Below are 15,659 nucleotides of genomic sequence, written 5' to 3'. Positions count from 1 at the left end.
ACAAACACCTTCCCACTAAATTCAGGAAAAAGACAAGGATGCCCACTCTCACCACTTCTATTCAACATAGTACTGGAAGTCTTAGCCACAGCAATCAGACAAGAAAAAGAAATAAAAGGTATCCAAATTGGAAGGGAAGAGGTAAAACTGTCACTATTTGCAGATGACATGATACTCTATGTAGAGAACCCTAAAGTTTCCACACAAAAACTACTAGAAGTAATAAATGAATTCAGCAAGGTAGCAGGATACAGAATTAGTATACAGAAATCTGTTGTATTTCTTTACACTAATAACAAAATATCAAAAATTTTAAAAAGTCCCATTTAAAATCTCATTAAAAAAAAACCACATAGGAATAAAATTAACCAAAGAGGTGAAAGACTATATGCTGAAAACTGTAAAACATTGAAAAAGAAACTGAAGAAGAGTCAAAGAAATGGAAAGACACCCCATGCTCTTGGATTGGGAGAAGTAATATTGTTAAAATGGCCATATTACCCAAGGCAACCTACAGACTTAATGCAATCCCTATCAAAATACCCATGACATTTTTCACAGAACTAGAACAAATAATCCTAAAATTTATATGGAACCACAAAAGACCCCATATTGCCAAAGCAATATTGAGAAAAAAGAACAAAGCTAGAGGTAAAACCCTTCCAGACTTCAGACAATGCTACCAAGCTAGGGTAATCAAAACAGCATGGTACTGGCACAAAAGCAGACATATAGATCAATGGAACAGGATACAGAGCCCAGAAATAAACCCACACACCTATGGTCAATTAATCTACAACAAAGGATGCAAGAACATGCAATGGAAAAAAGACAGTCTCTTCAATAAGTGGTGCTGGGAAAACTGGAGATATTTGTAAAAGAATAAAATCAGAACGTTCTATAACACCATATACAAAAATAAACTCAAAGTGGATTAAAAACCTAAATGTAAGACCAGACACTAAAAAATTCCCAGAGGAAAACACAGACAGAACACTCTTTGACATAAATTGTAGCAATATTCTTTTGCATCTGTCTCCTAGAGCAAAGGAAACAAAAGCAAAAATAAACAAATGGGACCTAATTAAACTTAAATGCTTTTGCACAGCAAAGGAAACCATCAACAAAATGAAAAGACAACCTATGGATTCAGAGAAAATATTTGCAAATGATGAGACTGACAAGGGGTCAATATCCAAAATATACCAATAGCTCATATAACTCAATACTGAAAAGATAAACAATTCGATTAAAAAATGGGCAGAGAACTCAATAGACATTTTTCCAGTGAGGAAATGTAGATGGCCAACAAGCACATGAAAAGATGCTCAACATTGCTCATTATTAGAGAAATGTAAATCAAAACCACAGTGAGGTATCATCTTGCACCAGTTGGAAGTGCTGTCATCAGAAGTCTACAAATAATAAATGCTGGAAAGGGTGTGGCGAAAAGAGAACACTTGTACACTGTTGGTGGGAATGTAAATTGGTGTAGCCACTAGGGAAAACAGTATTTAGGTTCCTTTAAAAAACTAGAATTAGAGCTACCATATGATCCAGCAATCCCACTCCTGTGTATATACCAGAAAAAATGAAAACTCTAATTCAAAAAGATACATGCACACCAGTGTACATAGCAGCACTATTTATAATAACCAGGACAGGGAAGCAACCTAAAATGTCCATCAACAGATGAATGGATAAAGAAGATGTGGTATATACATAAAATGGAATATTACTCAGCCACAAAGAAGAATGAAATACTGTCATTTGCAGCAACATGGAGGGACCTAGAGAATATTATACTTAGTATAATACTTAGTATACCAGACAAAGACAAATACTATATGATATCACTTATAATGTGGAATCTAAAAAATATTATAATACAGATGAATCTATATACAAAACAGAAACAGACTAATAGACATAGAAAACAAACTTGTGGTTACCAAAGGGGAGAGAAAGGGAGTATGGGATTAACAGATACAAGCTACTATACATAAAATAGATAAGCAACAAGGATTTACTGTATAGCACAGGGAATTATATTCAATATCTTATAAAAACATATAATCAATATAATCAGAAAAAAATTACTGAATCACTATGCTGTACACCCAAAACTAACATAATATATATATTTTTAGGAGTTCCTAAGAAATTTATTTATTTATTTATTTATTTATTTTTGGCTGCATCGGGCCTTCCTTGCTGCTCGTGGGCTTTCTCTAGTTGCGGTGAGCGGGCTTCTCATTGCGGTGGCTTCTCTTGTTGCGGAGCACAGGCTCTAGGTTCGTGGGCTTCCTTAGTTGTGGTTTGCAGGCTCTAGAGTGCAGGCTCAGTGTCATGGTGCACGGGCTTAGTTGCTCCGTGGCACATGGGATCTTCCCAGGCCAGGGCTCAAACCTGTGTCCCCTGCATTGGAAGGTGGATTCTTAACCACTGTGCCACCGGGGAAGTCCCCTAACACAATATTGTAAATCAACCATACTTCAGTAAAAGATTAATGAATGTATGTACCTTCATGACTGATGAATATTGATGAATTACCCTCAGGATCCTGCCTCAGGGTTGTATGGAAGTGCCTATTTCCCTACACTCTTGCCAAGGTTGTTTTTTTTAACATGTTGCCAGTCTATGGGGTGAAAACATTAGAGTCTTAAATGGAATTTACCCTATCGTGAGGGAGGTTCATTCTTTTTTAGTATCTTTAAAAAATATTGTGCTTTTTCTCTGCAGCATCTATTCATATTCTTTTTTTCATTTTTATATTGAGATATTGGTCTTTTAAAAGTTGACTAGTAAGACCTTTCATAAATTAGAGATTAATCTTTTTTATATGAATAGCAAGTTATTTGCCTGTTAATTTTGCTTCTAGTGTTTTGTCATGCAGAAATATTTGCTTTTAATGTAGTCAATGAATTTTTAATTTTATGCCTCCTGAGTTTTAAGTCATGGTTAGAAGCCTTCCTTACTTCCAGGCTATAAGAGAATTCTCCCATGCCTTCTAGTACTTCCTGGTTTCACTTTATAAGTTAACATCTTTAATCCATTTGGAATTTATCCATATAAGCCATGAGGTATAGATCCAGCTCTTCCCTCTGGATGCCTACCCAGCTGTCCCAACCTACATGTTGAATAGTCCATCTTTTTGTCACTGATTTGAGATTCCTTTTTTTTTTTTTATCATTTACTAAATTCTTATAAGAATTTGGGTCTATTCCTGGATTATATAATATCTTTCACTGATCTTTCTACATATGAACTAGTACCCAGCATTTTAATTATTAAACATTGTTTTAAAAACTGGAAGTGCTGGTTTTCCTTCATTGTTTTTCTTTTTCAGATTTTTCTTGGCCATTTAAGAAACTTTTTTCCTTACAAACTTACATCAGCTTATCCAGCTACTGAAAAATTCCTGCTATTATTTTTATTTTAATCATGATAAACCTATAGCTCAACTTAGACAGAAATAACATCTTAATAATGTAGGGAGAAGTAACATTTTTATAATGTTGAGTCATACTGTCAAGAACAATTTCTGTCTTCTGATTTGTTCAAGCTTTCTTTGTAGCTCAGGAATATGAAAGTTTTCTTCCTGTGGCTCTTGTACATTTCTTGTTAAATTTATTTCTAGGCACTTTTGTGTTTTTGTAGGTGCTTTTTCTTGCTATGGTAAAAGGAGTCTTTTCAAAAAACATATGAATGCTACAGATTTCAGTATATTTATCTTGTTCCCTGCCACCAAAGTTTCTTGTCATTTGTAGCTTTTCATTTAATTTTCTTACCACCTACAGAGTAATAATTTTATCTCCTGCTTTCCAATTTCTAAACCTCTATTTTCCTTTTTCTTTGCTTTTACTAAACAGTCTTAATACCAAAGAATCTGAATTGTTTTGAAAGAAAACGTTTTCTGAACTTTCATTTAGTGTTTCTGAAAAATAAGTTCAGATATATAGATTCAATGTCATTTTATTTTTCCCCAAACATAATTTTCCCTAAGAGCTTAATTTTGTCAACATAGTTTGTTAAACATGGTGCTTTTTAGGCACTTTACTTCCCTGTACTGGTAAAGAATGACCCATCTTACCCCGGAGAGTGATGGAGAGAGGCATGTAAAGTGTGGGTCACCCCTGGTGACCAGCTAGCTGGTAGGTGGCTGACCAGGTAGCTGCCTATGGAGTACCTCATTAGCTGGGGCAGGGGATGTGTCTATTGGCCACAAACTGTGGTTTCTTCCCCACTTCTGCTTTTCCTCTCCCCACCAGCAAACCCACTCAGATATGCTGGAAGTAATTTGGAGAGCTGACTGTATATTTAGGTGACTCATATATGGAATTTATTCAAGCAAACAATGCAGTGACATGCACAGGCACCAATGTGAGAGGCTAGAAACAGAATTTACTGGAGGGAAAAGCCCAAGCCTTTTACATTTTAAATATATGGGGGACTCAAAATACAAATATTACACTGAACACCAAAAGGAAAAAGATATGCTTGCTTGTTATCTTCTGCAGTATTTTTTTCACTGCTCTTAGAAGCTCATTCCTGGGTATACAAATCTTGATATTCAGTCATGCTCTAAAAGGGTATGTTATACCTCACGTGACCAACCCAGAAAGAAGAAACAATTGGCTTAGTCAAAAAGAGGTATTTAGAAAATGTGCTTTGGCCGTATAGCCACACTTCTCATGTTTTCAAGCTTTTCACTCTTGGCACTGCTCTTCCATGATAAATATGATAATTTCCATCTTAAAACAACCACTTGCTTGTGTAGGAAAAGGAAATGGAGCCCTGGAGCCTATTTCTATCTCCCTAACTCCATCCAAGAAAAGCCAGTCAATCAGCAGTTTTGTCTTCACTTGAAAAGTTAGTGTTGGAAAGGTCTGCATTTAAGGGGTGAAAGGAGTAGGATCGGCTTGAGTGGTAGAAAAGATGGTGCCCCGAGGACACAGTGTACAGGACCATCCTCCCGGCCCAATGCGCACCCCCCACCAAGCTTGGTGTGAGCCTAAGGAGGCCATTTGTCAGGCAAAATAAAACCAATGAAGTCTTGATTGTTTGTTTTGGGTCATAGGAACAAATATGGACGCTGTTTGGGTTTGAATGCCAGCTCTTCCACGTGTGCAACCTTAACCTACCTCTGCATCAGCTTTCTCCGCTGTAAAATAGGGTTGAAACAATATCCACAACACAGAGGTTTTATGAGGTCCAAGTAAATTAATACATGTAAAGAGCTTAGAAAAGTACCTGGCAAGTATCAGAGCTCAATAGATGTTTGTTATCATCATCAATATCAAGATATAAGCTTCCCATGGAATTACAGTTACCATCCCATTTACAGTAAGAGGAGAGTTTATCCAACTCTGGTTAAATTACAGCCTTAAAAATTCTATTCTCTTTCAATTCCTTCTGTGGGTCCAGTTACAAATAGTGTTCTTTAAAAAATCCTTCTCAAAAGACAAACACTGCACTACATTACTTATATGTGGAATCTAAAATAGTTAATCTCACAGAAGCAGAGAACAGAATGGTAGTCACCACAGGGGAGGGAGGGAAAAGGGGAGATGTTGGTCAAAGGGTATAAAGTTAAAAAAAATTCTCTCCGCCTGTTAAATAATTTTCTTTCAAGTTACTACAGCATTTTGGTTTTTTCCCCTGGATTTAGTTATGTTTCATTGAGACATGCTTATGACATCTAACAAAAATCAGAATTAAAAAAATAAGATATTATAGAAAAATGATATGGTATTCTCCTCTGGAAATAATTCTCCCCTCTTTCAGTTACTTATAACACAAAGTATGTATTTTAGAAAAGAAGGGCCCAAGGATGGTTAACTATATTCTTCCTCCTATTCTGTTAAAATCTCATTTTTTAGCACCTGCTATCTCAGAATTTTTCAAGCTGCATTTGCAACCTGTTAGAAGATTATGAAATAGATTACTTTTTAAAAAAGTGAAATAGAATAGAAACTATTAGTGTGAATCATATGCAGTAAGAGGAAGTCTTGTTTTGTGAGACTTTTATGTCTGTTCCAAATACAGAAGTATGTATGAAGGTATGTATACTGGGGTTGTGATGTAATACATGTCTTACTGTGAATCCCAGTCACGAGTTTGATGAACACTATAGTAGGGGGTTGGCGTGATGCCTTGGTTCTACTTAAATTGTCATTATCTTGAAGGGATTTTGCACAGAGGTCTCATTCACTGTAAACATATGTACAATTTTCAAAAGAATGGTAATGCAAAATAAACCCAAGTCCTCCTTCAGTACATCTCAGCATCTTGATGGTGGCAATGATTATTAATTGCATTTTTCCCCTTAGTCTTCTCAATGGCTCACATGTGAGCCATTTACCATGGCAGTGCAACTACTGCTTCACCATTACAACTTTAATTACAGGGACCCTCCTCTGTGCCAAGTACTGCCCTAGTTGATTGGGATGAATAAGACACTGAAAGCAGTTCGCTGAGTGGTGTTCTTGAGAAGGACCTGTTTTCTATTCTCATTGAGAAGAAAGGTGTGGACTCATTTGGCCTTGTCTACCAAGGCCTGTTTCTTATGGAGAAATCTAGAGCTAAAAAAACTAACAATGTCTGGTTGCAATAAAAAAGCAAAAGTAAATGATTTCTACTTTGTAATAAATAGCTGGAGTAGAAAAAACACACCAACTACTTTATAAAATCATTCATTTGGTAATAATTCATATAGTACTTCTTTGCTAGCTCCAGGGTTGTCATTTGAAGACTACGTGTATTTTTACTGTTGGTTGAGTTTTCTCCTTATTTAGCCTGGTTTCTAATCCATTGTCCTAAGCCAATATGTATATTGCAAATAGCCCCTCCTTGTTTATCCCTGGCCTTCTGTAAACCGTAAGCTCCCTGCGGGCAGGGGCTCTATTGGATATCTCCTTTGCGCTGCTTTCTGTGATACCCAGAAGAGTAACAGCCTCCCACCAAGTACCCAATAACTTTTGTTAATGGATAAGGAAAATGTATGGAAGCTTTTACCTTGGAGGAACTGGTAGCCTGGGGCACAGCGAGTCTGCATTTGGATTCTGGGTGTAGTTGAAGGAATTCAAACTATAAACACACAGGAAGGACCCTGGAAGCAGAAGACACACAGACTGTACCACCTTCCTACATTGTGCTCATCTTTCTAGGGGAGCCAGTAAGGAAACCATAGTCATTGTACCAAACTGGAAAAAAAAAAAACCCAGAATAAATCACTCAGGTTTAGAAAACAGGTCTCTGGATGACCTAAGACAAAAAGAATCAGCATCAAAACTGAGACTGAGCTAGGTCCTCTCTTTTTCTCTCTCCAAAATGCCAAATTCAAAACTGAAAGTTATATGATAGGTACTAAAACGATAGGAAGATGAATTATTATATAGGATTCATATTTTTAACCCAGCCTTGCAAACAGTTTTTAAAACTCTGGCACCCCATTTCATAGTCAGATGAAATTTGCAGTGGGTTGTCTCGAATTTCTTTTTACTTTCCTTTGCTTATCTAACGCTTAAAATATAAATCTGAAAAGCAGGCTCAGAGCAAGTTACACAAATGCTTTTGGAACAGCTTAAGGCTATCCCACTGGTCAGTGAAACTATCCATGGCCCGAATATCTTAATGAAAGAACATGCCTGTCGGCAATTCAACCCAAAGCCTGTGGGTGCCTCTCTAGGACTGGATGTGCCAAGTGCACAGAGCTCTCTGACCTCCATCTGACCTTGCCTTTGGGCCCTAAATGTCTGCTGTCTCCTCCCGCTCTCTACGGCAGACCAGTCCCTGGCAGTTAGCAGAGAACAGCTAGGGTTTCAGATGAATTCCAGATAAACCTGAATAAAATTGAACAACTCAGAAGAAAATGTTTATGGCCCTTCCTACACAAGGAGAGGCACCCACAGGAAGGACAATTTCCAGTTTTGCAGAGAAAGCCAGGGCAGGGCAAGTTATCTAGGTCTGCACAGGTTACCCTGCTGTGGTCCCCAGCCTCAGAAGGAAGAGTGTACCCCATCCCTCGGTACCTACCACTGGTGTTTGCAAAGAGCTGGACCTCTTCCAGGGTATTAAGCTGCTCTTCAGGACAGCTGGACACACAGAGAATGGTGGAACTGAACCTCACATCCTTGACTTCCAGGTTGCAGGAATTCATAAAAAACACGTGTCTAGGAGACAAATGAAACAGGAGAAGAATGTCGTAGAGCATTTCCTGTCATTGAGTTTGATTGTGGGACTTAAAAATATCCACATGCTATCAAATGTAGGAATAATTAAGGCAAACTTTCATCATCAAATACTTCCACATAATTTAACATGTATTATGCCTACCTGGGTTCATCTATGGAGTTGTACAGCTTGGGAACCATATTCAAATGTTAACAAAACTTCCCTTTTCCAGATTCAGCATTTTCTGGGACGTTGATTAACGCTAGGGAGTTCTCCAAGGAAGTCACTGAGGAAGGGAAAGGACGGATTAAACTGTCCCTGGTTTGCTAGGTGAGGCCAGTGCATGAACTACTCATGAAGTCCACAGAAAGCATATTTGCACCCAACAGTGTTCAATTATACCTCAGAGAATAGCTGAACCCAGGGAAGTGAGAAGTGGAGAGGAGGAGACTGAGGCTGTGAATTAAAGGCTTACCCCTCCCCCTGCCTCCCAGTTTGAGGCAGGAAACTCATGAGACCCTTCCTGCTGCAGCTGCCCAGCCACTGGGCACAAGAACAAAACTGGTTGTTGACATTAACAGGGTCACATGCTGGTTGGCAGTGGCAGCTCTCAGGCCCATGCCCTACACTTAACCGGGTTGCTGAGAGCAGAGGAATGTCAGACCAAGAGCCCTGTAGGCAGTCCTCCAGGGGAGGGAATGGAGAAGGGGTGCCAGAAGCTTCTTTTTCCTCCAATTGGGGTTGGGAGAAAGGTGGGTGGTGTAACAGGAGACGGGGGAACAGATTTCCTAGGTGTATGATAAATACGTAAATACGTACTTTATTCTACTTATTAATTTTAAAAAATTGTAGTAAAATACACATAAAATTTTACCATCTTAAAGCTTTTATGTGTGCAGTGGCATTAAGAACATTCACATTGCTGTGCAGCAATCACTACCACCCAGAACTCTTTTCATCTTGCAAAACTGAAACTCTGTACCCATTTAATAATAATTCATCACTCCCAAACCCTGGCAACCACCATTCTACTTTCTGTCTCTATGAATGTGATTACTCTAGATATCTCATGTAAGTGGAATCATGAAATATCTTTTTGTGACTGGCTTATTTCACTTAGCATAATATCCTCAAGATTCATCTATCTTGTAACGTGTGTCATAATTGCTTTCCTTTATAAGGCTGAACAATATCCCAGTATATATATATATACACATTTTGTTTATTTATTCATCTGCTGATGGACACTTGGTTGCTTCTACCTTTTGGCTATTGAGAATAATAAAATATGTACTTTTCATTTCAAAGAGGATGACTATTTCCCAGCATTGCATTACGAATACAATGTCTAAACAGGAGCACAGGTGCATCTGGGGAGCCCCTTCCTCTCCTGTCTTCTTTGTGAGTGACACCCACAAGTGCAGGGGGAAATGCCCCTCAGGCAGTCCATGTTCAGCAGTGCAAAGCCCCTCTCTTCAAGAGCAAATTCAGGGGTAGAGGAGGCCTGGTCGGAGATTTGTATTTGGTGATTCTAAACTTATACTCAGGACCTATCTAGACCTTTAAGATTTCCTTCCTAGGAGCTGCTTTTGATTATTAAGTCTTGAAATTAACAAAAAGCTGTATCCATCTTAGAAAATCATGGCCAGGGATTTCTCTCCCCTCAGGGGATTCCTGTCTCTTCTCTCCCCTTTTTGTTTCTGTGTTGGAGTCGGTGGGAGAAATGTGAGACACCAAAGCTGAGAGTGCCGTAGCTGAGAGTGTAGGCTGGGGAGGGAGTGGGACACAGGTCCCCAGCATTTTCAGGTGGGATTCAGGTATTTCCACATAGAAACAATACTGTGGATGGTGTATAATTAGTAACATAATTCTGATACATTATGGCTAATAATAGTGACAACTAACATGTATTAAGCCTTAGCTTATGCAGTGTCTCAGTGGATCCTTAAAACAACCTTGTGAGGTGGGTCTAAAAAGTTTAAAAAGTTTGAAAAGTTTAAAAAGTTTAAACTTTAAAGTTTAAACAGTTTAAATCAGTTTAAAAGTTTAAATCAGTTTAAAAAGATGAAAACTCAGCTCAGAGAGGTTAAGTACTCTGCCCAATTTCAATTTAGGACTGGCTGATTCTAAAACCTGTGTCCTTACTACCACACACATGCCTCCCTCTCTTGAGTTGGGCGGACAGAGTTTTGAGTGGGAAAAGTTTCCAGGCTCAAATGACTAATTTATACAAAGTTTTGAAATCTAGCCCCTCTGTAGGTTGGGGACTTACTTGAAAACTTACTTTTTGAGGGTCATGTCCTGCCCCGAAAGAGGGGCCCCTTCTACTGGGGAGTTCTTCCTGCCACACACGTTGCCAAAGCTGTCGTAGCCGAAGAGGAGTCTTCCTGTGGCCCCAGCCGTCACTGAGTAGCCCATGATGAACACCTGGCAAGACCCAAGTAGCCGCCATGAGAGCCTGGCCAAGGGCTGGAAACCGGTCCCCCATATCCTTGGATGTTGATATAAAATGGAACCGGGTGGAAACGAATCTCCCCAGCATCACTGCACTTTCCTCCTTCATCAGTAATACCAGCAAATCAGAGCAGTTAGCGCGCTGCTCCTCTGGTATGTGCTTTAACAGGTTAGGGAGGGAGAACATTCTAAAACACTGAAGCAGATTCCTCTCTATTTTCTCACCAGTTTGTGCTTCTCACCTTCTTCTCCAAGAGTCTGTCATTTTTTTCTTCTTGGCCTAAGTTCACCAGGATAATTCAATTTTTTCCACTTGAGGTTCTTGTTTTATCTAAGGTCATAAGCAAGGCTATGCTGCCTTCCCTGAGGTTCTATCCATCTGTCGAACCCTTACTTCCTTCCACCTCCCTCAACTTTTCTTTTTGTCTTGTATTTAGGGGATTCTAACCCTCTGTCCATAACAAGTGAGAAAATGGTGTTTTGGAGTTAAGTTCTTAAAAATACACAAGATAAAGAGTCTCAGGAGTTCTGCTGGACAAGAACATCATGCAATCTATAGTCACTTTTGTCCAATTCCGTAATGAATGTGGACTATTTAAAATAGTCAGCTCAAACGACTGTTCCCTTAATATGCATTGACGGGCCCTCTACTCGGATTGAGTCTGTATCTTCCCATAACATAAGCTTAGTGTTGTAAGTTTCTCAATCTACAATGTGTAGAATACCATTTAATACTTGGAATCTATAGCACTGGTATCATATGTTCCAAAGGTACGTTGTCCCAAAGTCAAATATGTTTCAGATACTCTACATTCATTACTAATTTAGGAATCAAAATAACAGTCTTAAAGTGCCCAGTGTGTGCTAGAGACTCTGTTGCTGAGGGACATAGAAACAAACACAACCGAACCCCTGCCCCTGATGAACTCGGCCTAGAAGACAGGCAGGGCTCAGGGCTTATAAATAGCTGGCCTCCTGGGGAAGGAGGCTCTCTGCCCCTCCTACTCCGCTAGCACCCCCTCAGTCTTGAGGTCAAACTCCAGGGCGAGTGGCTCACCCTTGCCGGTGGACAGACCCCTTACCCTTTACTCTGAGGCTGTGGCCCTGGGTGTGACCGTGGGCCCATGTGGCTGAGGTGATAGGCTGACCCAGCCCCTGAGTGCTGCCCTCCTGCCCTTCCTTCTGGAGTGTGGTCAGATCCTGATTGGTTTTGGACTTAGAGGGAGGAAAGGAGTCCTGGGCTTTTGCCCAGCTCACCAGAGATCTAATAATGAAGTGATATTTCCCATTTATCAGCATTCTTTATGTTAATGTCCCCCTTGGGAAGCTTGTGGGGAGGAGTGGAAGGTTTTTTTTGGGGGGGGGGGTTCTGGGGGGAACAGATTTGGGTAATCCTGAGCCCCTGTCATACTACTACTACTTTAAACCATCAAAAGTTTTTTCCAATTTCAAACACACAATTGCAATTCCGAACAGTAGGCGTGTATAGCAGTTATGGTGGGGTTATCAAGGAGGTCACCGTCAACTGTACTAGGGGAGATCTAGAAAAAGGAGTCTTGAAAGATGAATAAGAAAAGGCAAGGTGGGAGACGACACTGGAGAGGTAGTAGAGGCAGAGATGGTCCAGGATTTGAGCTGTTCTGTTCTGTGTCTTACGCACATATAAAGAAAGGCTGGCGCTCTTTCTGTTTATAATAGACTGTCCCTGCTTAGAATTCTGCCCCCTCACCCCAAACCTCCTTTGTCTAGCCCTAACTCAGGGCAGCGCCATCAATAATCCCATCCCGCATGTACCTTGTCACTGGTCAGGATGTCACAAGAAAGACCAGAAAGCCGAACAGCAGAGAGGCAAAAAAAGCACTCCTTGCTATCTTGGCTGTGGTTAAAAAAATGTTGCAAAGGTACTAAAAGCTAGTCACCTAAGGAAGAACTATCATTATTCAAATTTAACACAGTAAAGAGAATGTGGGCATTTCAGATTTATTTTGCAAAGGACATATAAATTTAAAGCAGTTTCTAGCTCTGTACCACCTCTCAGATGGTTCTTAATTCTTCAGGCTGTGATGGGCCATCTACATATCCTTTCCTCAGAAAGCCGTTTGTTGAAGGTTTGGTAGTGCTGCACTAGGTTTGAATTGTAGAGGGGCTAGGGAAGATCATTAACAGCCCAAGTTCAAAGCTGCCAGGTACTGGCAAAACAGCTGCTCCCTGCATTTATACAATAGCAGATCCAGAGAGAAATACCAGCATCTGTGGGCAAGTTTAGGTGGAGGTGTTGTAGGTACAGTTTCTCGCAGCTCCTAGAGAAGAGCTCCAAGGGTCATAATAGAAGCAACAGAGAACATTCAATTATGCCTTTAAGGACCAACCTTCCATTGTGCCTGTTACCCATCTGCCTGTGAGAAACCAGTGGGTAAGTCAAGAACTGAATAAATGCCTTTCTTACTTGGAAAGAAGAACAAATATATTTTAGGGTTTATTCAAATTTGTTTCCCTTCAACAGAGGTAATTATGTGATAGCTATTGTCCAGCTTTATAGATTGATCATTTACCATGCAGCAAATTGCATGGCTCAGTCTGGAATGGATGATTTCATGAACATAATCTTTGAAGAAGTTGAGTGAGCTTTTTTCTGCTGTTACCTACAACTCTAAAATAAGTACAAAGGCTACAAGATTCAGCTTCCAAGAGACCCTCCCAGGACAAAAACGGCACAGCATGATGAGGTCTACCATCAATCAGACACACCTGGAAACTAGAGTAGGAAGGGGGAATCCCATTACCTATCAAACTAGAGGGTTTACAGCAAAGGCTTGTTTACCTATTAGCTGCTAAACACAATGTATGGAGAGGGCGTTACACTCAGCTAAAGTAAGAAGAATTTATTGATATTTCTAGGCTTACACTGGATTTCCCTTTGTTAGAGGAACATTTTTTCAATATTTGGGGGACTGAGATGAGATGGTAAAAGAACTTCCCCTCAGTGAGCTGGGATAATGAGACCACATATTGGCCTATTAAATAACAATCCCACTGCAAACGGTGGTTTTCATTTCCTAATGGAGTCTCGCATTAGAAGGCATAAGCCAGCCTCTCCAATTTACCCAGCCTAGGAGGTTGAGACACCTGCCAGGAATTTCAGAGAACTGCTGTTTACCCTGCGGTACTGGTAGATAGATTGCTCCCTGAAGCACAAACTTTAACCTCGTACCACCCGGAGCCTTCTCCCCAGAAAAGGCCCTGGGGACGCTATTTACATTTGGGGCACAGCTATCTCAGGACACACACACATACTCCGGTCTCTTCCCTGCCAGGCGCTCACACTTACCAAACCAGCCCAAAAGAGAAAGAACAGGAACAACCAGGCCTTATCTGTGCATTTCCTATAAATCTGAGGTCGCCACTGTCTTTGCCTGGGGGTTCTCTCCGTGGAAACCTTCCAGAAAAAGAAGGAAGAGTATTGAGGAAAAGAGGATAATCATATAGGTCCCAACCTGGTAAATGAATCCAAACTTACTTGAAGACTGCTCAGAATAACCCATTCCTTTTTTTTTTTTTTTTAAACGTGGCCGCCTGAAGCTCTCATGGAGCCTTTGAAACACCTGTCCTGTGCAGAGCGGATGTTAAGGTCCCAGTCGCCGAGTGCTTACCTGGAGGTGCCCCTAGAGGCGGCCCCAAGTTGGTGCTGGGCGGCCAGCCTCTCCCGCACCTCCGCCCCAGGAGTGGGGTCCGAGGTCCTCCCCGCCAGGTGCCCCCAGGACGCGGCGGCGCCGGGGGGAGGGGAGGGCGGTGGGTATTGATCCGAGGGGATCCGGGGAGGCGGAAGCGTCCGGGAGGGCAGGTGTTTGGAGGGGCCCGAGCCTTCCCCCGCGGTCCCTCCCCCGGGGCCAGGTACAGGCCTTACCAGGTGCTCGGCGCGGAGGCACTGCATCCTGCGCTCCGCCCCAGGGGCCGCGCACTGGGAGCCCACGCAGAGCCCACGGCGGGCCGGCCCGGGGCCCGGCAGTCAAGCGGGGGGAAGGGGCGCAGCGCCGCCCCGCGGCCGCCTGCGAGCGCCACGGACTTGGCCCCGGGTGCTGCCCCGAGGGGCCCCCGGCCTCCGGCCCCCGCCAGCACCCGGGCCGCCCGCTTCAACCTCCTCGCGATGCGGCGCCCGGGAAGCCCGTGTCGCCCGCTGAAGCGCGAGGTCCCCGCTGGCCCCGCCACGACCCTGGGCGCGTCCTCTCTGGGGCGTAATGAGCCGGCGGCCACCGCAGTGAGCAGGAAGCCGAAAGTCTCAACAAACCCTTCCAGAGGGCGGGCCAGGGTGGGGTGCTGAACTACATCTACATAGCTAACAGGTGAGTGCCCTTACCCTGCCCCTGATTCTGTTTTAACTGCTTTAAGACATTATTAAACAATCAAAAAGGCAGAAACTACCGTTATCCCCAGTCTACAGATGAGGGAAACTGAGGCACGGACAGCAGCCATGTGACTTGCTCGGGGACACACAGAGAGAAAACTGTAGAGCTAGGAGTTGGACCCCGCCACGAGACTCGAGGAGTTGTCGCGGTGGTCCGCTTTCTATCAGGATGGTGGCCAGGGGCTGCTGGCTCTCTCCCATAACACGTGACCTGGAGAAACTAAAGCAGCTGGAGGAACCACGGGTTCCAGGAAGTAAAACAAGAATTAAAAGCCTGGGGAGTCTGAGGATGGACCATCAATTGATACTTGCTGAAGTTGGGGGCAGTATACATGGGGGTCCGTTAAATTACTTTTTCTACTTTTATATGTTACACACACAGAGAGAGAAAATAACAACGCGTGCCACCTCCTAGTCTCCACATAGGAAGCTTCTAACACTGTATGCATGTACCTGTTATTGAACATATTTGCCTTCTCTCCTTTTTTACTCCCTACTCCCTCAACCTGAGCCCATCCATTCCTCAGGAGCAACACTCCCTGCTGGGCCTTAGGATGGTTGTGTCTGGCTATTAGCATAGCCAAGGTGCCGGCTCTCATGGTTTCCCTCCCCCTCAGTCTCCTCTCCG

At 42.0% G+C, this 15,659-nt stretch overlaps 1 protein-coding gene across 5 annotated transcripts in view; it reads right to left on the bottom strand.

The window, feature by feature from the left end:
* The window catches only part of SLC44A3 (solute carrier family 44 member 3), an 84,078-nt gene extending 69,518 nt beyond the window's left edge, over positions 1-14,560 (bottom strand). For 2 of the 5 annotated variants that reach the window (XM_060085465.1, XM_060085473.1), the window contains exons 1-5: positions 14,534-14,560; positions 13,958-14,065; positions 10,460-10,602; positions 8,038-8,174; positions 7,018-7,111 (exon numbers count right to left, since the gene is read on the bottom strand). In XM_060085465.1, the coding sequence (XP_059941448.1) occupies positions 7,018-7,111; positions 8,038-8,174; positions 10,460-10,602; positions 13,958-14,065; positions 14,534-14,560 (509 nt within the window). Of the gene's footprint in view, positions 1-7,017; positions 7,134-8,037; positions 8,175-10,459; positions 10,603-13,957; positions 14,066-14,533 lie in introns of all 5 variants that reach the window. The other 3 variants (XM_060085495.1, XM_060085484.1, XM_060085504.1) reach the window with 3 other exon arrangements.
* Positions 14,561-15,659: the final 1,099 nt, after the last annotated feature.

Source organism: Mesoplodon densirostris, chromosome 2, assembly GCF_025265405.1.
Source record: "Mesoplodon densirostris isolate mMesDen1 chromosome 2, mMesDen1 primary haplotype, whole genome shotgun sequence".
Taxonomy (NCBI): Eukaryota; Metazoa; Chordata; class Mammalia; order Artiodactyla; family Ziphiidae; genus Mesoplodon; species Mesoplodon densirostris.
The sequence above is the reverse complement of the archived record's forward strand: the minus strand, read 5'-3'. Positions and strand labels throughout refer to the sequence as shown.